A 22,286-nucleotide genomic window follows, 5' to 3' on the forward strand; every position below is an offset into this window, starting at 1 on the left:
AATATCTTTCTTTCCCTTTCCACTTTTTCGCTTACACTTTCCCAACTCATCATCACTTTAAAAATATCTCACACCACACAAACACTTAACCCGACCCGATTACCCGAATACCCGACCCGGTCCATCCCAATGTCAGGAACCACCACCGTTTCCTCCGGAGACTTCAACAACCTCCGTCTCCCAACCCCAGCGCTCGACGCCGAATCGCACTCCCTGCTGCAATCAATCTCAGCTCAAGGCGGTTACGCCTATGCTCGCATGGCGGCGCTAGCTGTTTCCGGCGACAAAAGCGCAGCGGAGGCGGCCCGTGATATGGCTTGGGAGCAACTTCACTCCGGTCCATGGCACTCGGTTCTCCCCGTATGGCGCGACGCTTACTCAATGGCTTGTCTCCACGTCGCTAAAATCCACTTCGCCGCCGGCGAGTTTGGTGAGGCGCTTGGTGCGCTTGATATGGGTCTTATCATGGGAGGGATGCTTCTCCGCAAGGATCTTCACGATTCTGTTTTATTGGTCTCCTCTGAAGCTCGTAAGAAGACCAAGAGCCTTGAAGAAGCTTCTGGAGATTTCAAGGGTGAGAAATTGGTCCCGGAAGTTCCCGTCGACGTCAATGAGGTCAGAACATGTTTTTTCACTAATCGAAAAAGTTACTTTGTAGAGCTCAGATCTTGAAACCTCGATAAGCTCTATATTGTCAATGGAGTTAGTACTAAGTAGAATCATTGAGTTTCGTGTTGATTTGGTTTCTGTGGTGTGAGAACATGCAGGTGCTTAAGATTCTACCTAGCAGGTCCTTAAGTTGTAGAAGAGTAGAGAAGAGTTCTGGTTTATCTTTGGAGGGGTTCCTGCGTGATTATTTTCAGTCAGGTACACCAGTTGTAATAACCAATTGTATGGCTCATTGGCCAGCCAGGACCAAGTGGAACCACTTGGACTACCTCAATGCTGTTGCTGGTTACCGAACCGTTCCCGTGGAGGTGTGACTACCCATCATTTCTTCCCTCATTATGTATATCTGTTTAGATACTTAGTTAGCTTATTTCCGAGTGTTGACTTTTTCATATAGTCGTGTGAACTGTGTGGTAAAAGGTTTATGGTCGAGCTTAGAATAAGATTTGCTTCTAGGTTAGTTTATCACATTAAATCAGAATGATATTGTTGCATTTTATGAATGATAAGAGCATAAGCTTTGTCACTTTTGCATCTTAAAGTTAGGAGTCGTACGGTACCATTGTCTTGTCTGAGCTAATAAGAAGATGGGTTTGATCAGAGTAATTTGTCCTTAGCTGAAAGCTGGTAAAGTGCTATTCAGGTGGGGAAAAACTATTTGTGTTCTGATTGGAAGCAAGAGCTTGTGACGTTTTCTCAGTTCCTTGAACGGATTCGAACCAATAAATCTTCTTCCATGGAACCTACTTATCTTGCCCAGCATCCGTTGTTTGATCAGGTATATATTTATATGTATTAGGATGTTTAGTTTTATACAGTTTGTCTGTACTCGGTGTGTGTCATACTGAACATATGGTCATTGGTTTAACACAAATGGGCAGATAAACGAACTGAAAGATGATATATGTATTCCTGATTACTGTTTTGTCGGTGGCGGGGAAATCCAATCTCTTAATGCGTGGTTTGGCCCGGCTGGGACTGTTACTCCGTTACACCATGATCCACATCACAATATACTTGCTCAGGTAAATACGATCAAATATATTTTCCTTACATGAGCTGAGAGCATGGCTTCTTCTTGCCTGTGCTTGTAGTCTTTTGTGGTATCCTATATTTATGTTCTGTAAGTGTTTAACGACCTTTTTCTTCTTTGATGTTCTTGCATACTAAAGCCTGATCATCTCGCTGGATTGAAGTTTGATGACTCTTTGACTAACCAAAAAATCGTTTGGCCTGCACATTTGGACCTTTGTGTCTCATTTGTGTCTAGTTTACAGAAACTTCTTTATTTATATGCTTTCTCCTCCTACTGAAGTTTTGATATCATCTGTTCTTCAGGTTGTTGGCAAGAAGTATATAAGGCTTTACCCATCCTCCCTGCAAGACGAACTTTACCCTTACTCTGAGACAATGCTCGGCAACTCTAGCCAGGTAAGCTTTTTCATTCCAAAGTCAAATCTGTTTTTGGATTGAACATAAAACCGGCGGCTGACTTGATTCTTCTGTTCCAAAACTGGGTGGCTTTGGTTGAAGGTTGATCTGGACAATATAGACAAGACCGAGTTCCCAAAGGCAATGGAGTTGGAGTTTATGGATTGTATCCTAGAAGAAGGTGAAATGCTGTACATCCCTCCCAAATGGTGGCACTATGTCAGGTCCTTAACAATGAGTTTCTCGGTCAGCTTCTGGTGGAGCAATGAAACAGATTCTTCTAGCTCATAACGAAGGGAGTTATTTTTAATCTCTCTCTGTTTCAGGTTCTAAGTTCACTTTGTCTTATATACACAAATAATGTAAGATCTTAAGATGGGATGAAAGAAGAAAGTAAGTGTAGAAGAAAACAATTGCTCCGAGCATGAAGATGTTTGTTTGGTTTACGTCTATGTTGTAAAAGACAATTAAGAGCTCTTGGGTACAGACATTTTTTTAGGTATTGTAATGTTTGTATTTGCTTCAAGTAAAGTTTAATCTAAATCTACTCCTTCAATTACTACTTTCCTATTAGTTGGTTTATGTCATGGTACTTGCATTGATCTTGTTGATATCATTCTTTTATATACCTGGCGACGACCTGACCAACGCTTTGGAGTTCGTTGATGCTTAATACTCATAACTAAAAGCAATAATTGTAATTTAATTTCTTGACACGTAACCCTCAATAACTCAGTTTTGTGACTTTGTCTAATGACCCGGATGAATTAACCCCCTAGCGTCTTAATTCTTTATTTAGACAAGATTCAATACGTTTTTGTAGTAGAAGTAAAAATATATGAGTGGATTTTAAATATATATAGTTAGGAACCATATTTATCCCTACAGATGAAAAGATCTAGCTAGTAGCTAGTTCAATACCTATATATACTTTATAAACTCTCTACTAGTAAAAATAACAAAAAGCGTATCAAGGTTTGGACATTACTGTATGTCTCGCACAATTGCATTTATGAAATACCAAGGACAAAATCATATTTCACAGTAATGTCTGTGAGTTTCCTGTTGTCCGCCGTTTAAAACAAAACCGTCGGTGCTGAATCAGACGCGGACGAGGGTAAGAAATCATTAAAGGTAAAATTTGTTAAAACTTTCTGATTAAAGCCCAATCTTAACCCAAGCCATGATACTAATCTTATCTAATACATACAACTTAAGCCGAATCCAAAAGCCAATAAACTAATCGTAAAGACCAATAGAGTCAAACATTAATTACATAAACTACAATTATTTGCGTTCGAAGAAGATGTGTATCGTCGTTATCTCATAACACGATAGAAAAAATGATTAAAATGCAAGAACATGAACACGTGGCGTCATGTTGACCCTGCAAAGATGATGATAAGTACTAGTAGTATTAAGCCAAAAAAAAAAAAAGAAGCTTATCCAACCCGGCAAGTCGCATCGGAAAATCTAATCGTAGCTTCAATAATTTGCATGGGAACTCTCCCCCACTTCCAGTTCCTGTCTCCATCTTAATTTGTCTGTGCAAAGCTTTTTCCTACTACTATTAACATCTAACCAATGTGCTCAAAACTTATAAACCATGTGTGTGTTTCTTCATATTTGTGGCCATATTATTGCTACAACCTGTATTACAATCCCATGTTATTCAATTAAACAAACCCACATGTTATAAAGTTACACCATTTTTTTATCTTTACGTTCTCGTCTTTTTCTAAAATAAAAAAAATCAAGATCTTACATGAATTGACATCTGTTGTTGACTAATTTGATGTAGAAATCGTGATTAATCAAAGATTACACGAACACAACCTTCATTATTGTATTGATGGCAAAAAAAAAAAAAAACCTTCATTATTGTACGAGGCCAAAATGTCTAATCATACCCATAACGAATTATTATTTCCTTAATAATTTTATGTAAACCAAAAAAAAAAAAAAAAAAGCCAAGTATTGTCCTTTTCTTATTAATATATTTTCTTTAAAATTTCCCTCTTTCTATTTATATCCCATTAACGTTTATCTTCTTCCCTCACCCTCCCCCATCATCAAAGTCCCCAATTCCCAACACCGTCGTTAAAAAAAAAGAAAAAAAAAAATGAAACTCAACGTCGTCGTTTCACTTCTCCTCCTTCTAATCTCAACGGCCACATGTTGTCCGCCGTCAGACCGCCGTGCACTCCTAGCTTTCAAGTCAGCTCTTCACGAGCCATACCTCGGCATTTTCAACTCATGGACAGGCCAAGACTGTTGCCACAACTGGTACGGTGTTAGCTGCGACTCCCTGACTCACCGAGTCGCCGACATAAACCTCCGCGGCGAGTCGGAAGATCCAATCTTCGAACGAGCTCACCGGACCGGTTACATGACCGGACACATCTCCGCCTCCATATGCGAACTCACACGTCTCTCCGCCATCACAATCGCCGACTGGAAAGGTATCTCCGGCGAAATCCCAAAATGCATCACTCGTCTCCCTTTCCTCCGTACGCTCGACTTAATCGGAAACCAAATCTCCGGCGGGTTACCGTACGACATCGGGAGGTTAAACCGGTTAGCTGTTTTAAACGTAGCCGATAACCGAATCACCGGTCCGATTCCGAAATCGTTAACCAATCTCGCCAGCTTAATGCATTTAGATCTACGTAACAACTTGATCTCCGGCGTAATCCCGTCGGACATCGGAAGAATGAAAATGCTCAGCCGTGCTTTGTTATCCGGTAACCGAATAACCGGTCGGATACCGGAATCGTTAACCAACATTTACCGGTTAGCTGACGTGGATCTTTCCGGTAACCAGCTCTACGGTACAATCCCACCGTCTCTAGGACGCATGTCGGTTCTAGCAACGCTTAACCTCGACGGAAACAAAATCTCCGGGGAGATACCTCAGACTCTGATGACGTCGTCGGTGATGAACCTGAACTTGAGCCGGAACTTGCTACAAGGGAAGATACCTGAAGGGTTTGGACCAAGGTCTTACTTCACAGTTCTTGATTTGTCGTATAATAATCTCAAAGGACCGATACCGAGATCTATCTCTGGTGCGTCCTTCATTGGTCATTTGGATCTTAGCCATAACCATCTCTGTGGGAGGATTCCGATGGGTTCGCCGTTCGATCATCTTGAAGCGGCGTCGTTTATGTTTAACGACTGTCTTTGTGGTAAACCCTTGAGGGCTTGTTTGAAAAATTGATTTTTATATATGTAATTTGAGTTTTTTTGTTTTAATATTAATTAGAGACATTATTATTATATTTATGGTTATGCATTTTAAAACAAGAAAGATTATAAATGTGTGCTACATTTTAGTTGAATTGTGGGATGACCAACATTATATATAAACTCCATTTTCAATCACACGGTTCATATCATTTTCAAATGTAACTTTTTTTTTCTTTTGGCATATTGTTATCAGATCTAACCATAATATAACATATACGAATATATTGATCATAAACTCTTCTAGTAGCATTACGACGATAACTACTCTTGCATCACAACACGTTTGAATGTATTACATGTTGAACCAAAAAAAACACTTTTTAGAATTAAACTCGCATTCAATTTGAAAACGTTAAAACCTTTGATAAAATACAATTTCCACGATTATTAAAAAGTAAATTAGTCAATTAGGTTTACGACAAGAGTCAATATATTGGGAATATCAGAATATGGATATACATAGAAATACCATACGATACGGATACGTTCGTATTTATTGTAGTCTGGAGTAAGTTTTTTTTTTCTTTTTTTCTTTATTCCTTACATATTTTATACTACAAGTGCATAGTATTTGAATAAAACAATAGACTAGGAATGCATTTAGTTGGGTTTGTTTTTACTTTTTAGAACATTTATTCTAGAGCTAAATACATATAAATTGGTGAAAATTTATATGTGGAAAAATTCAAATCACATGAAGAAGAATAACGAAAGAATTGAATGAAAACATTAAAAGAAGGCGTTGTGGGGATAATAAAAGCATAATTAAAAAAGTGGGTAATTAAATGTGGCAGAGGCAGTGCATGTGAGACTCTCTGTAAGCATATTGCGGTGAGTGTCAACCTCAGGACCTGTCGCTGCCTTCACTACATGGGTCTACTCTTTTAAGTCACTACATTCATTGCTTTTGTCTTGATATTTTATTTTTTTCAATATACTATTATTACTTACTTATTTAGAAAATTATAGATTTTGATGGGCTCATTAAGCTCTAGAGTCCAAAAATAATTGGGCCTACGTTGGTCCCCTATTTGATTGTGATTTTATTTATGGCTTAGTAAGTGTCAAACACAAATCTTGTTTCCCACTTTCTGGTATGCTAAAGTTGAGGTTATTATTAGATGAGATTCAAACAAAACCATTTGTATAACTATATACATGTATGATGTATCTTATGTATTTCCTAATACAAGAAACCAACACATAAAATTTAACTGTTGACAAGACTAGGAAAAGAAGAAAGTTGTACAAGTTCTTTAACTTTCACTGCCTTTGGTTGATTATGGAATGAGGTTGGCCGAACACAACACGTGATCACCTTCGTAATGTCTAAACCTTCTTTTGTCTTTTTTTACTTGATTAGTTTGTTCCAATATTAATTATCTTGATGGGTTTTAGCATATAAAATACAGATTGTCAGTTTTCAGAAATGCCAACCTATAATTATAGGCTTTGTCCCCTTTCGTTTTTTTCATCTTTTTATTCCTCTTTTTTGTATTTGCCTTTTTGATCAGTGCCACTCAGTACATACTTTTTTCAGTACTTGTAAAAAACTTAGCATAAAATTTGTGTTTAAATGGAATATAATATATCCCCTAATATTAACAGAAACATCACAAAGAACCTAAACACATAATAGTAAACAAGAAAGCAAAGCCATCGAATGAGTGATTGACTCATTGTACAAATTAAGACTATCTTAATAACTCAATAGATAAATCACTTAGCAGCATTCAAAAAGTTTTAAGTTTGAAGGAATTAAATTTAGGTGATTAATGCTCAGAAGAAACAAAATGAAAATACATATAAAATAGATAAAGAAAATTAAATTAGAGAACTAAGATTTTGTAAAAATTGTGGAAAATAATAATTGGCAATAATTTAGGAAACACATTTTTATTTCCATTTTTAACCAGTTTTTTTTTTTCCAATTTTCCTTAATAAATATATAGTATTATTTAGTTTAAGTTATTTAATCTAGATTTATTATTATTTTGTTTTTTAATATTTTAAATTATAGAAAACTGCTATTTGATTATATAAAATCTAATCATCTCTTTCTTTTTATGAGAGAATAATAGTAATCCGAGTCGAATGCAATAGAGAAGTTGAAACTTTTAGTTTTGGGAATTGGAGAGTTATTAAGGGAATTGATTCATTAAAATATACATTCAAACTGTTTTATTAACTATGTTCTTCAAATCAAGAGTAATCAGTTAGTCAAAACTAAAAAAACCATAAGAGAAATCAAACGATGTGAGTAGGAACATGGTTGTGCAGATTCGCTCTAGTGACACGGAGGTAATGAAGTACCGTGCAAAAACCATCACCGTGTTTTGGAGAAATAAAAATTCTGAGCATTAATTATGCCATTTTGCAAAGCATCGGCTTGTATTTGTATTTGTGCTATATAAACATATACAAAAAACACTAATATAAAAAATATCGAATCTAAAATCATGTCTACCTAAAATATAGGTAATAATATAAAGTCATAATATCGAACTAATATCATATCTACCTAAAATTTAATATTTGACATTTTTATCCTTAATGACTATTATTAAAATTTATCTAAAAAATATATTTATAATGGCATAATGATGTAAAAACTATATTTATAATGAAATGAAAACTAATTATTTTTACTTTTTAATGGTTATGCTAAAGATGTACTTCCCAGATATTAAAAATGTACTCTTCTTTCACATTTACATACAACTTTTTGGTAGAACATCTAAAAAAGGTTAGTTTTCATTTCCAAAGCCAAACCAAACATCTAACTTTTTAGCTTGTAGGTGTATTCTTAATATAGTTAGGCTTTGTTTTACCCGTGACTTTGCTTATTGCCCCATATCTCAATATATATGCATCTATTACTATTATAGTATTATGATATCATACCCATAGAAATAATTAAGCTAGTCTTGTATAAATTGTATAGATTGAACCACTCCTTCACATATCAACTTTTTCTCTTTGATAATCTTATGTGACACTATAAGGAACGATAGTAACTTTGATTTCTAAAGAAGAGACAGATTAATCATAACTTGTTAGAAAATATGTATCTGTCCTATACATAACACAATTAGAATCCACGTTTGAGTATTACGGATACATTTTTGACAAAGGATTGTTAGTATAATAATATCAGTAAATATTGTATTTATAAATTTAGTTTTGCGGCTAAGCAATTTCTTGCTACGCTTAAAAAACATAACACAGAATATTCGAATAAAAGATTCTCCATGGATATGTTGTGATCATGTTCGTAAGAGCGTTGGAGCATTTTGACGTGATGATATTGTGCTCGGATGACTAGATTTTTGTCAACAGAAACATTACTAATCAATAATAAAGTAATCGAAGATGTGGCATCAAAGGTGCCCAAACACTTTGATAAACATGTCTTAAGTGTGGTTGGGATTCACTTTACTTGCCGTCTTAGTTCAATATCTTTGATCTAATTAATCGCTAAAAAACCATTTACCGAATCACTAGAACTTTGATGATCCAATATTAACTAATGAAGCCAGAAGAACATATAATTAATTACTTTGAGTGCTATCAACGTATGTACTTCATGTGAACGAAGAAAAGATGTATACAAATGTGGGTTCTCAACTCTCAAGTGTAATTATGAGGTAACGTGTTTTATGGAAGGATTAAGACCGTGTAATTATGATTACACATTCTTCCCATCTCTTGTTCTTTACTTATTTTATTTATTTATTTTTGTTTCTACCACATTTTCAACACAACGTCGTGATAATTCGTCCCCAATCCAATATACCCACTAACTCCATCTTTTTTCCTTGACATTCTAAATAAACTTATGATTTCTTATCATTATCTTTTTAAAACAAACCCTGTTTTTTTTTTGTCTAAATCATGTTATTTAAAAATAAAAACATTTAGGATTGTGCAATCGAAATCTTCTAATACGAAATGATTATTGTTTGTACCGGGGAATTACACAGTTTAAACAAATAAGATTTAGTGGGAAAGAGTGAACTAAGTTCTTTATTAATCGGGGAAAGCGTGAGATCGTCACTTAAACAAATCGTATTAGAGCTTGTTAGTCCACAGACGAACTAGTAAGCTTAAAATGACGAACTGAAAACGAGACGAATTATACGAAAGATAATAACAGTTTTCGATGCAAAGTGTTGCTCTGTGGGTATTGTCCGCGGGTCAGGATGATGATCCCAATAAATGCCCTCTCCTTTTATAGGAGACTGTTGACCTAGGAAAGTTTAGGGTTTCCTTCACGAATTCCCGAGATTGCCCTTCTGCGGGAATTAATGACTTGCTTCCAATCTCGCTGGGCCGAAAATGCAACTAATGAGTGTCGTTGGGCCGAGTAGCATATTGGGCGTAGCCCATATCCAACAATTATAGTTTTCAAAAATTCTCACACCAGGAGAAATACATTTCCTTGTCCAGTTTCTTGGTCTAACAATGATTTGCATACAAATAATATGACAATCAGAAGAAAAAAAGAAACTGAAAATACCCAAAAATAACAAAAAATTATATACAACTTTGTAGTTTGTACGTGTTAGATTCTCCCCCACACGTGGATCAGAAATCAATAAACGGATCGTTTTTACGACACACGTGCGACGGAGGAGCTGATGATGGCGTCGTCCTCAGCTTCTCAAAATGTTCCCTTATATCAAACCCACCTACCGTTAATTCTCCGTCATCTCTTAACGGGATAAACGGTGGTCGTGACACCTCCGTTAATAAATCCCACCTCACACCCGCGAAAAAAGCGTGCTCCTTTACCTCCGCCGCACCACGGTGGCTACCTAACCGCCTATCCGGATCCTTCACTAGCAACCGCCGTATCAGATCAGTTAGGTCGTTAGGTTTTCCCGCGAACTCGGGTTCCTTCATCAACACGTTACCAAAAGTCTCCTTCTTGCTCTTCCCTTTGAACGGAGTCTCTCCATACATCATCTCGTACGTCAAAACGCCAAGAGCCCACCAGTCGACGGCGAAGTCGTGACCGTCGCCGCGGATTACCTCCGGCGAGACGTACTCGTCGGTTCCGACAAAGGAATTAGAACGTTCGCCGGAGGAGAAACTCGTTTTCCGGCGATTGATCGGGTTAACCCGAGCGGATCTCGTTTTCTTCAACAACCGTGTTTTGTTTTTTCTCTCTGTCGCCGCCGGTGAGATCAACCGAGAAAAGCTCAGACTTTTTTTACGATCGATGCTTAATTCCGGGTCGGGTTGATAGAACTGGGGCCGGGTGGGCTTTTTGAGGCTCCGGGAAAGGTCGAAATCGGTTAAGGTGACGTGACCCGACTGCTGAATGAGAATGTTCTCAGGTTTCAAGTCTCTGTAAGCGATCCCCATGGTATGAAGATGCTCTAGCGCACAGACGATCTCAGCCACGTAGAATCTAATAACAGAGGAGCTGAAAACGCCGTCGTTTTGACGGCGAAGAAGTACATTAAGATCGCCGCCGGAGCAATAAGGTACGGCCCAAGCGAAGTATTCTGGTGACTCAAAAGAAGCTAAGAGACGAGGGAGAAAAGGGTTTTGATTAGACTCAACGGAGAGACGACGGAGAACCTCGATTTCCCACCGTGCACGGCGGATAGAGGAAGCAGAGGACTTGTGTACGAGCTTGACGGCGAAGGGAGAAGATGAAGAAGAAGAAGAGGTTGAAACGACGTCGTTGTGTGCGAGGAAGACGGTTCCTGTTGCACCTTTACCAAGGATTTTGAGAGCTTTGGTTGAGTCAAGGTGGAGAATCTCCGGCGGTGATGATGGTGGGGACGATGGTGATGTTTCCATTGAGTGTGAGTGATGAGAGACGAGTGGGTCTGAATTTTGCATTGTGTCTCCTCTTACCTCTATTTATAATATTGTGCTCTCGTTATCGTTGTCTTCGAATTTGTCTCTTTCAGTTTTTTTTTTTCTTCTTTCCTTATGCGAAATAATTATTTAAAATAGCTAATTATTTTCCCCTTATTATGGCGATCAAATGTATGTCTAATAGAAAAAGGTTGCGGAAGATATATACACACGTAATATAATCTATCATTTTATTTTCTTTAATAGGATAATGACACCATGACTATATGGCATATAAACGTACCTACTATTATAAGATGATCTACTTTTTTGTTTACTGTATTATTGATTTTTAATATAAATTAGTGAAAGTTTGATATGAACTATTTAAAATGCCGTTTAGAATCACATTTATTCGGAGACTCGAAAAAGAACAGTCCAAGATTGTCAGCTAAAATATTCTCTTAGTTCGAGATCTTAATTATGATCAAGGACATCAAAATCCCACTGCTATATCTATGTTCAAGGACGTGTTCATGAACAGTGACGATGGACCGGTCGAATTCTTCTTCAAACACAAAAGACCATATATATATGATGCTAGTTCTTGAAAGAGGTATATGGCTGTTAAGGAATGTATGATCACTGTTAAATGGACCATACGATCGAGCTCATCCAAGGTGATTATGTAGTCGAATGACTACATACCATGATAGAAGAAGAACAAATGAAAATATTTATTGATTTTTAACACAACGTTATTCAGAACTGCGGAACGTCAATATCAAAACACTTGGAACAACTTTTTAGTTATTCGTTTGAACTATCATCATTCTATAATGCGAGCAAAGAATGCTGGATATTTCTCTTATAGATACAGCTCGTGTCATGAGTTGTATAATTAATAGTTTTATAAAAATTTCTATTAATGCAATGTCCAGGTTGTCGAAAATAAGACAAAAAAAAGCTATATGTTAGTTTATAATATACTTATTTGTATAATGATAATATACATCTCCTTTTGCTTTTCTTTTTCTTTGTTCCTCCTTCACGACAAAGAAAAATACTTATAAATTTGAAGGAAAATAATGAAGGGAGTAGAAATAATAGAACACGTGCGGTAAGATAATGCAGTAGAGAGCCAATGTGTCGACAGGCCAAACTGGAGCCTCGAACCACCACATTTAAATCTAAAGCTAAATTCTTTGTTTAGTGCTAATCCTTGGCACGCCCGTACAATTATTAAACCTACTTTTCATTAGTCCAAATTACTTATTTTTTATCTATACGTCGTATACTAAGGAATGCCTAACTAAACTCACCTTCGAAGTAGCGACGTATAAAGTTCTTTTTATGATACATTATTGTGTATATTATTGTGTATATACAATTACATGGTGGATATAACATTGACCTGTACATGATATATATATATATATATGTATAGTATATATACGTTGGAATAATTGTGTTCTTGTTTTTTAATTATTCAAACTTAGCTTGCATGCATGTAAATATTAACACAAATAATATATTTTATGTGACGTTTTTGACTTTGAAGTAACATAAAGAAGACATAATAACTATTTTTCTACTCATTTTAAACTTGAATCTCAATTTTGTCGATTTTCATTGATTTAATTAAACTCTATTATTTTTTTTGAATCTAATGTTAAATTATATTCAAAAGAAAAATAAACGTTTTACAAAATTTGGATAGAGACTGTTTTCAAACCAGAGCAAAAGAAAATTTTACATATTAGTAGAATCTTACTTCAAACCAGAGTTGGATGCTAGAGCCACCATCCCTTGTGATAATGCTTAAACTATTGCGGATGTTCTTGTCAATGAATTTGACAATCTTCAAAACTGGGGATGGTGTCTCACCATGTCGCTGTTCATTCCGTTCTCGCCATAAGGAATGGATTGCATTCTGAAAAACATAGCCCACAGTTAATCTTCGTTGCTTGTCCAATGCAGTCCCAACTAGAAGTGACAACACTTCTTGCCAGTGATTCGTGAACTTATCCGAAAGAAAACTCTTCATTAAAGCCTCCCAGACCTGCGATGAGTAGGGACATTGAAAGAATAGATGCTCTCTGTCTAGAAATCAAGAACAAAGTTTAACACAATCTCAAAGATCTCTCTTTTATTAATCTTTAGGAAAACAGGATTTTTTGTGAGAGCTATTGCAGACTTATTATCAATACGAATAATAGCTTTCTCAGCTTCGACTCCTGTAATCTCACTAAGTAAATCTTGCAACCAAATCGCATGTTTGGTTGCTTCAGTTCCAGCCATAAACTCAGCTTCGCACGATGACATAGCCACTACATCCTGTTTTTGTGAGCACCAAGAAATAGGACTATCTCCTAGATAAAAGATATGACATGTAGTACTTCTACCATCATCTGGATCAATGCTAAGACTGTTGTCACTGTATCCGACTAGCCTTGGTATTTTCGAGCTTCTTTCAAAGGTTAAACCAAGAGATGTTGTACCTTTGAGATACCTCAAGCATTGTCTCAACACAGCACCGTGTGACACTCGTGGACTATGCATGTATCTGCTCAAAACCCCTACACAATAAGAGAGGTCAGGTCTAGTGTGAATTAAGTACCTAAGACATCCGATTTTTTTTCTGAAATATGTGGCATCGATCTCCTTCTCATCCTCGGCTCTTGACAGCGTGAGTCCAAACTCCATTGGTATGTACTTAGGGTTGCAATCCACCATTCTTGTTTCTTCCAATATTTTTTTAGCATACCTCCTTTGACTAAGAACAATTCCATTCTCATGTTGGATAACCTCAATCCCAAGATAGTAAGAGTACCTCCATCAAAGAATCTTAAACAAAGTTGCTTAACACATATTTTCTTATTAATTTTGATAAAAGTTAGATTAAGAACTTCTTAAGAAGCTGTGAATTTTTATTGGTCCATTGAGAGTTGCTAAAAAGTTAGATTAAGAACTTTGTCTTATTCTTCTTCTCCCTAAACCTCATGAAAGGATACAAAGTGAAACACAAATCAGTCAAACATGTTAAATTAAACTAAAACTCATACATAAAAACATAAAAACAAAACTGAAGCACTTAAATTCATTCATAACAAAGAAACATTAACCGATTGTGATTATATATGAAACCAAACAAGTTAAACTCATTACATAAACATAAACAGAAACAACATACAAGCAGACATACAAATTCAAACATAAGTGTTTAACTGTGACAACATCCAACAATGGAATGCATGAGTCAAGAATATAAATCTGCAATTCCCAGTCATTTCATATATATATGAGAATGTACCTCAGTTTGAACGGTTTTTTTACAAGCACAAGGGTAAGGAAGACAGGGACCATAGCAGCGTACAAATGTTTCAGAGAATGGCCACTAATAATATGATGAGTCCAGCTATATATAGGCTTATCAGCAGCTTCTTCCACCTTGGCTAAGAGGTAAAATCCTGAAATTTCAGCCAATTGAATCTAGAATAAGAACCAGAGGTAAGAAAGCTATAACTGCAAAAGCAAACTGAAGATATATATCAACATAAACCCTTAGCACTAACCTGCAACCCAAAGCCAATATGTAGAATGTGTATACATTGGAGGTAATAGAATAAACATCAAGGGAATGGCAAGCATATGGTTTAAGGTCATCGAAAAACCTTCCGCTAACTTGGATTGTTTGCTTAGTATCTTCCCCAATGCCATGTATGGTCTCCCATCCTCCGGCCAGTAAGCTATGCACTTAAAACCCAACAACACAAGATTAGATTCAGTAGACGTCTACTCCCTACATTAACCTCTCAAAACTATGCAAAGAGTCACTGAATTAACTAGAATTGCATGATAAAGCGATGTTACCTTCTCCAGTATCTTCTCAGCGTCTTTGTATCTGAAATTCCTAGCCAGAACCTTTGCTCTGTACAAAGATAAGTCCAAATTCACCATAAGTGGCTTCTCCTGAGCCCTAGCAGCAGCAGCGGCTGAAGATGAAAACGACAAGATATCACACAGTAGCCCATGGTCAGGAATGTCAATCAAGCGATGTTCCTGATCTCATCCAAGTGCTTCAACTCAGGGGATAGCCACCACCATACTGAAACAATCTCAATAGATCAGAGAACTGACCATGATTATCTCATGTTAAAACATGAAATCGAAACCATTATAGAAGTACTACTCTCACCAGAAACTCAATCCCCACAAAAGCAGCAGATTCATACGCATTTTTACAAAACTAATCAAGCTCTAATTATCAAAGAAACACGAGTTTGACCAATCATCATAGTAAAAATCCCTCTAAATAATTTCAACAGCTCTAATTAGCTAATCAACATCGAAATCCGTTCTAATAATCAAACGTAATCTCAGCAAATCAAAGAACAAAATTGTAAGGACTTGTGGTTCAGAACTCTGTTTCCGATCAACATGATTTAGAATCGTCTTGATGAACGATAAAGAGAGAGAGCGACACAAACGAGAGCACGCATATAAGATATAAAGCAGAACCGAAGATGATAGAAGAATTTCTCCGATGAGAGCAGAACCGAAGATGATATAAAGCAGTTTGCGATTCGATTTCTCCGAATTCTTCTTAAAGTAAGTAAACTGCTTTATATCTTATATGCGTGAAATCAGAGAAATCGAAGATGAGAGCAGAACCGAAGATGATAGAAGAAGAATTCGGAGAAATCGAATCGCAAACTGATAGAGAGAGAGCGACAAAAACGAGACAAATAAAAAAAAATCATTTTTCTCCTCAACCAATCAGCTGTCGACACAACCTCGATCCTTAGTGATCCTTAAACATCTAACATAAGGATCGATCACTAGATAAATTTGCTTTTTTTATTAATGTGATTTATTTTTTAACCTAAGCAACTCTTAAGATATAGCTAATAACCTTTGATGGAGATACTCTAAGTCAGCAGACCAAGATCACTCATTTCAAATTTAGCAGTCATCTCCTCCTTAAATTTGTAAATGATTGACTTGTCTGAACCTGTGACAAATAGATCATCTACATAAACTGTAATCACCAAAGTGGAGTCTCGTTCTGTCTTCCGATACACAGTTGGCTCCTTCGAACATTTTTTAAACTGCAGCTCCTCAAGAATCTGGTTTAGTTTGTTGTTCCAAGCCCTTGGAGCTTGTCGCAAACCATAAAACGCCTTATTCAACTTATAAACCTTGTCTTCACATCCTTTGATTTCAAAACCCTCAGGTTGAGTGACATAAACCATCTCCTTGAGTTCTCCGTGGAGAAAAGCTGTTTTAACATCTAAATGATGTATCTCCCACCCATTTGTTGCTGCAATACTGATGAGAAGTCTTCTAGTTTCGATGCGTGCAACATGAGCAAAGACTTCCTCGAAATCGATTCCGTATTGTTGCACATATCCCTTAGCAATAAGTTGAGCTTTGTACTTGTTGATGCTGCCATCGGAGTTTCACTTCAGTTTGAATACCCATTTGAGTCCAATTGGCTTTATACCAAGAGCTAAGTCAACCAAGTCCCAAGTATTCATTTTCTCGATTGACTTAATCTCATCGTTGCAAGCATTGAGCCACTTCTCTGATCCTCTTGCTTCAAAGAAACTCCTTGGTTCATTGTTAAGACAAAGTAGAAGTGTTTCTCCTTCTTCTTTGGCAAGTAAGACATAGTCTCTGAGATAACTCGGTGTAGTACTCTGTCTTTGACTTCTTCTTAGCACTGGTTGATTTGTCTCTACTGTATGGACTCCTTCTCTGTTTTCAGCAGTCTCGAGTTCTGTTATTTTTGGTGTGTGACCATTGTTCTCAGTTTCGTCTCTCTCATTATCACCATCAGCCTTATCACAAATCTCCGGATTATTACTCACAACCTCTTACACCGATACCACGATTCCCAAACTCACCTAGAGAAATATTGAAACTTCCATTACCATCTTGCTCTGCATTGTTTTGTTTCCAGTTCCAACCTTTACTCTCATCAAAAATCACATCCCTACTCACAATAATTTTTCTTGTCTGTGGATCATAGAGTCTATATGCTTTAGAACCTGGTTCTATCCCCAGATGAACTAACATCCTCGATCGATCATCTAATTTTTTTTAGCAAGTGTTGATCAACTTTTGCGTAACTGATGCAGCCAAAGATTCGTAGATGATCAATGCGGGGTTTCTGTTTCTTATAAACTTCATATGGGGTCTTGTCTGTTAATGCTCTTGTAGCTATCCTGTTTAGCATATATGTGGAGTGTCTCACTGCTTCTCCCCACAGATAGTTTGGAACTCTCATATGCTTCAATATACTTCTTGTCATTTCCATCATTGTTCTGTTTCTTCGTTCTACAACACCATTATGCTATGGTGTATATGGACCAGTAAGAAGTCTCTGGATCCCAGCATTCTCGCAATACTCATTAAACTCTTGTGAGACAAACTCACCTCCTCTATCTGTTCTAAACGTCTTGATTCAAGTTCCTGATTCTATCTCGACACGGTTCCTAAAGGTTTTAAACTTTTCGAATGCAAAGCTCTTTTCTTTCATCAATGTGATCCACATGTAACGTGAGTGGTCATCAATGAGAACAAAAATAAAACGATTTCCAGCAGCTGTACTCGGCGTTATAGGTCCACAAAGGTCTCCGTGGATCAGTTCTAGAGCCGATGATGCTCTATATGTAGTAGCTTGTGGAAACGTCTGTCTTGTTTGTTTTCCAAGGAGACAAGACCTGCAAATCTCTTTTTCGAACACTAAGTGTGGAAGTCCTTGGACAAGCTCTCTCTGCTTCATAGACTTGATGATTTCAAAATTTATATGTCCAAAATGAGCATGCCAATGGCTGGATTCACTAGCAGATAACAGGTTTAAGGAAGCATTGTCGTGACAGTCCATACGAATCTTGTAGAGTCTGTTTTGTGACCTTGGAGCTTTAACAAGCAACTTCCCTTGAGCATCTCTCATTGTTAAGTATCCTCCCCTTAACCTGATATCACATCCTGCTTCAGTCACTTGGCCCAAGCTGATAATATTGCTTTTTAAATCAGGGATGTAGTAGACATCTGTCATCACACGCAACTCCCCATTCATATCAACAAGTGAGATTGATTCTTTTCCTTTTATGTCAACTCGGGAATCATCCCCAAACCTCATTTCCCTGTAACAGACTCATCCATCTTCTCAAAGTATCTTCTATCTCCAGTCATATGGTTACTAACTCCGTTGTCAAGGTACCAGATATTGTCTTCTCTCGTGTTGGTCTCGAACTTACTCGGAATGCATCGTTTTTCATTAAGAAAGTAGACTTCATGCATCATGAGTTCATCAGCCTCATGTGTATTAGCAGTGTCTAGAACTTGAGCTTTTTGGAGCTTTAATAAACGGTCAGGACAATCAAAAGTAAAGTGACCTTGTTTGTCGCATCTGAAACAGGTGATGCGAGAAGCATCTCTTTGTCCATAACCGCGTCCTCTCCCTCGTCCTCGATAGAAACGACCTCCTCGACCTCTGTTTTGATAGTCGGTTGTGTAAACTCGATTATTATGTGTCTCCGTATTTGCATACTTATGTGTCTCCATATTCGCATACATTAGTTTGGATTGATCTTCTTGTGCTTCGACTGCATCAACGGAGATCCTTTCTTCGTATGCTTTAAATCGCCCTATAATATCTCCAAACGTGGTGGTGTTTAGATTTAACACTTGTTCTAAGGAAGCCACTATGTGTATGAATTTATTGTGAGGAAGGCAGTTAAGAAATTTCTTAACCATCTTGGATTCTTCAATAGACACCCCGAGAGCTGCGGATTTTGAAGCTATCTCCGACATCTTGCCTACAAACTCATCTATTTTCTCTGTATCCTTCATCTGTAGTCGCTCAAAATCAGCCATAAGTGTTTGTAGTCGAGCTTCTTTCACACGTTCAGCTCCCACATGCCTTGACTTGATGGCGTCCCATATGTTTTTAGCCGTATCTAGGTCTCCCATCTGCAGAACAAGAGCCTTGGGGATAGACTGAAAAAGAAGAGCCATAGCCATATAATTCTTGTCTTCATCAGCTGTTTCTGTTTCAGGTTCGATAGCCTCCCAGACCTTATGAAGCTTCAACGCAATCTTCATCTTCAACGCCCACACCGTGTAGTTTGTTGAATTGAGCATAGGACATTGGATGGACGTAGATCCGGCTCCTTCTTGTGGTTTGGAGGCAACAATCGCACCTTCTGACATCGCTCCCTAGGATATCGTAACGCTCTGATACCAAATTTAGAAATCAAGAACAGAGTTTAACACAATCTCAAAGAACTCTCTTTATTAATCTTTAGGAAAAAATAACTCAAAAACCTAAAGTTCTCTCTTCTCTCAATCTCAGTTAATAGGAAGTCACATCTTGACAACTCTATTTATAAGGAACTCTCAACACACTTTTCCTAAACATTCTAGGAATATAATTTCCTTATTTCTCATAACTTCCTAAACTCTTATTTCCAAATCTCTTTAAACTTACTTGTGCTTCAAGTTTATCTCAACACTCTGGATTCCATAGTTGATCTGCAAAAAATACAACCCGTGTTAACCGACTGGTTCCATCGTTGCATCCTCTCGCCAGTTGCAAGTCTGTTCTTTACGACGAGCCAAGTAATAAATGCAATTACGATACAAGATATACAAGATAGTAATCACCAACAAAATATTTTTCTGAAAAATTACTTGTAATAATGGTGGATCTGATAACATAATGGCAATTACATGTAGTGGTTGATTGTAACAACTCAGAACTTGACAGAACTGATATATATGGTCCTACTACTACGTCCGATTTTTTTTATCGAACAGTAAAGATCTAAGACCATCTCCACTGACAAATTCTCTTACAGCCCGACACAGCTTGTTTTTATCCGTTGATGCCTAAATATAAAACAACAGTACCGAAATTCTTTAATTTGTTCTAGTAAGTTTATCGTTCTTTTCTTCTTTCTTTTTAGTGGTATTGTTCTAATTCACAAGGCCTTCGAGAGAAAATACATATTCACAATTAAGGAAAATACACGAACCTACGCCAGAATTCCACGTTTTGGTCGATGATGACGGAAATTAAGTTTTACCAAAAAAAAAACACATTGTTTTACTGTTAACTTTACGTCAAAAATATAACAACTGGAGTCTAGAGTAAATGAGATGTACAAATATATTTCATATTTGTAGTCATGTGTATATCACTTTATTATATTGATTGACATGATACGTAGATGTAAATCTGTGAAAGTTAAATTCCCCCGGCCCATTGTAATGTTTACTCATCGTTGAAATTATTCATGAAAATGTTCTGAGTTCTGACTAAGAAATTAGAGATATTTCAGAAGGAAGTGGGGTAAGTCACGTGGTATGCACAATCGAAAAAAGAAAATACAACAGTATACTTTTGTAATGGTTTCAGAAACGAGCGAGAGAAATTTCAGAAATGGAATTTTTAAAGAGAAAGAGTTAGAACTTTAGGGCACAGTGTGTATCTTCCACACGATTCTCTTTTGTTTTTTTTCTTAAGCTCCTATATATCCATTGCTTTGCTATGTGATAACATTAATATATTAATCTATAACGTAAACTATGTATAAACCTTTATTGTAAATAAAGTCATAAAATACGGGATATTGTGATGTCATGATTACAACTTATATATTTCTATCTCCAATTGGTGAATATTTTCTACAAAAGAATTACGTATAATGTTTTTTTTTTCTACTTATATTGTCTGTGGATGTACCCTATCAGATACCAGATATTGCAGTCACGGCGATATAAACACTGGAACAACTTGGTTTACAATTTGAAACCGAAACTTTCATAACCATTGATAAAAATATGACGCTTAGTTAGTCCTCCTATCTTTTTCCTATATCTACGAATAAAGTAATAATAGGAAAACGACAAAAACAGATAAACTAAAATGGTATTAACAAAAAGAACTACATGAATCACATTCTTCTTCTTCAGTCCATGTTGTCAAAGCTAAAAAATAATCATATTTCTATTTTATTATGTTTTGTTTGAATGGAATAGAAAGACATATTAGACTTATGATGACTCTTGTCGGCCATTATTTCTTGGCCAACGATTTTTTTCAGAAGATAACTTGAATCAAAAGTGTATTGCGCAAACGAATATATTATATTGTTCTTGGCACGATTAAAGGGAGACACAAAATCGAGTAAACCATGCATTAAGGTTGCAATTGAAAAGTAAAGGCTATATATATGTATATATGATCCACCTGCCACGTATGTTTACGCTTATAAGATTTTCCACTAGAAGTTGGACACACGTATATTTGCTTTTCATTTCAGCTGTCCAACTTCCTAAGTTTTTCCACTAGTACTATATGAAAATATTTGTACGAAAAAAATATACGATTTAATCACTGAATGCGTAGCTCTATAGTTCTTTTTATTATTCATGTAATCACTTTCTAATATTTCTTTTGTTTTAATCAATTTCGTAGGTCTTCCACTACTAATATATGAAATATTTAATATGAAAATGATATGCGATTTATTCTTCCATCACTAAATGCGTGACTCTGTAGTTTTGGGGCTGAAAAGGTTTTAACCCCTCCACTACTTGTATAGACCACTTTCTCCCACGGTCGCCTCTTCGTAGTAGATATGTACACGTACAAATAAATAAAAGTGAGATATCTTTGATTTTATTTTTCTTCAATGTGTATCAATTATCCTAAATATTTGGCTCTAATGATATCTTTTATGTTTGTGTAGTAATCATAAATATTGTCAAAAAAAACAAAAATCACAAAAGACATATGCCCATGACTTATGTATTCTTCCGTGCCGTGCCGTGCCTAATGAATTTCTAATGGTTGTGAGCTTGATAATTGGGACATGATATGTATAATGTATTCCTAATTACTCAATATTTTAAAAAATCATATAATAAATAGTAAAATATTGTAGTATACCCCTAAGACCATCTCCACTAGATCAACTCATATAAGTTACTCATAATTAAACTAATAATATAATTAATATTAAACTAAACAAAGCAATTCACTAAGAACTTTAAACAAAACAACCTTCCACTAGAGAAACCCTATCAATGTTTCTTAAACTACAAAA

General features: G+C 36.4%; 4 protein-coding genes across 6 annotated transcripts; 2 read left to right on the top strand and 2 right to left on the bottom strand.

Moving 5' to 3' along the window:
• LOC104785791 (lysine-specific demethylase JMJ30-like) lies at positions 1 to 2,659 on the top strand. 2 transcript variants are annotated; one of them, XM_010511065.2, is made up of 6 exons: positions 1 to 615; positions 768 to 977; positions 1,313 to 1,447; positions 1,551 to 1,694; positions 2,008 to 2,100; positions 2,203 to 2,659. In XM_010511065.2, the coding sequence occupies exons 1-6, from the start codon at positions 130 to 132 to the stop codon at positions 2,389 to 2,391; spliced, it is 1,257 nt and encodes a 418-aa protein (XP_010509367.1). In that variant the 5' UTR covers positions 1 to 129; the 3' UTR covers positions 2,392 to 2,659. The 2 variants fall into 2 exon arrangements, with proteins under 2 accessions (XP_010509367.1, XP_010509376.1); XM_010511074.2 differs by lacking the exon at positions 2,203 to 2,659 and having other exon boundaries at positions 1,842 to 2,100.
• LOC104785801 (DNA-damage-repair/toleration protein DRT100-like) lies at positions 4,139 to 5,484 on the top strand. Its single transcript, XM_010511088.1, has one exon. The coding sequence runs from the start codon at positions 4,223 to 4,225 to the stop codon at positions 5,318 to 5,320; it is 1,098 nt and encodes a 365-aa protein (XP_010509390.1). The 5' UTR covers positions 4,139 to 4,222; the 3' UTR covers positions 5,321 to 5,484.
• On the bottom strand, positions 9,610 to 11,324 carry LOC104785810 (serine/threonine-protein kinase UCNL-like). The gene has a single exon (XM_010511098.2). The coding sequence runs from the start codon at positions 11,203 to 11,205 to the stop codon at positions 9,937 to 9,939; it is 1,269 nt and encodes a 422-aa protein (XP_010509400.1). The 5' UTR covers positions 11,206 to 11,324; the 3' UTR covers positions 9,610 to 9,936.
• On the bottom strand, positions 14,245 to 15,893 carry LOC104785821. Of its 2 annotated transcripts, XR_767417.2 has the most exons (4): positions 15,362 to 15,893; positions 15,037 to 15,271; positions 14,739 to 14,919; positions 14,245 to 14,633 (listed from the first exon to the last, which is right to left on the bottom strand). XR_767417.2 is itself a non-coding variant. In XM_010511109.2 (3 exons), exons 1-3 carry the CDS (start codon positions 15,121 to 15,123, stop codon positions 14,455 to 14,457), a joined length of 447 nt encoding a protein of 148 aa, XP_010509411.1. In that variant the 5' UTR covers positions 15,124 to 15,893; the 3' UTR covers positions 14,245 to 14,454. The 2 variants fall into 2 exon arrangements, 1 of the variants encoding a protein (XP_010509411.1); XM_010511109.2 differs by having other exon boundaries at positions 15,037 to 15,893.

Source organism: Camelina sativa, chromosome 1 (genome assembly GCF_000633955.1).
Source record: "Camelina sativa cultivar DH55 chromosome 1, Cs, whole genome shotgun sequence".
Classification (NCBI taxonomy): domain Eukaryota; kingdom Viridiplantae; phylum Streptophyta; class Magnoliopsida; order Brassicales; family Brassicaceae; genus Camelina; species Camelina sativa.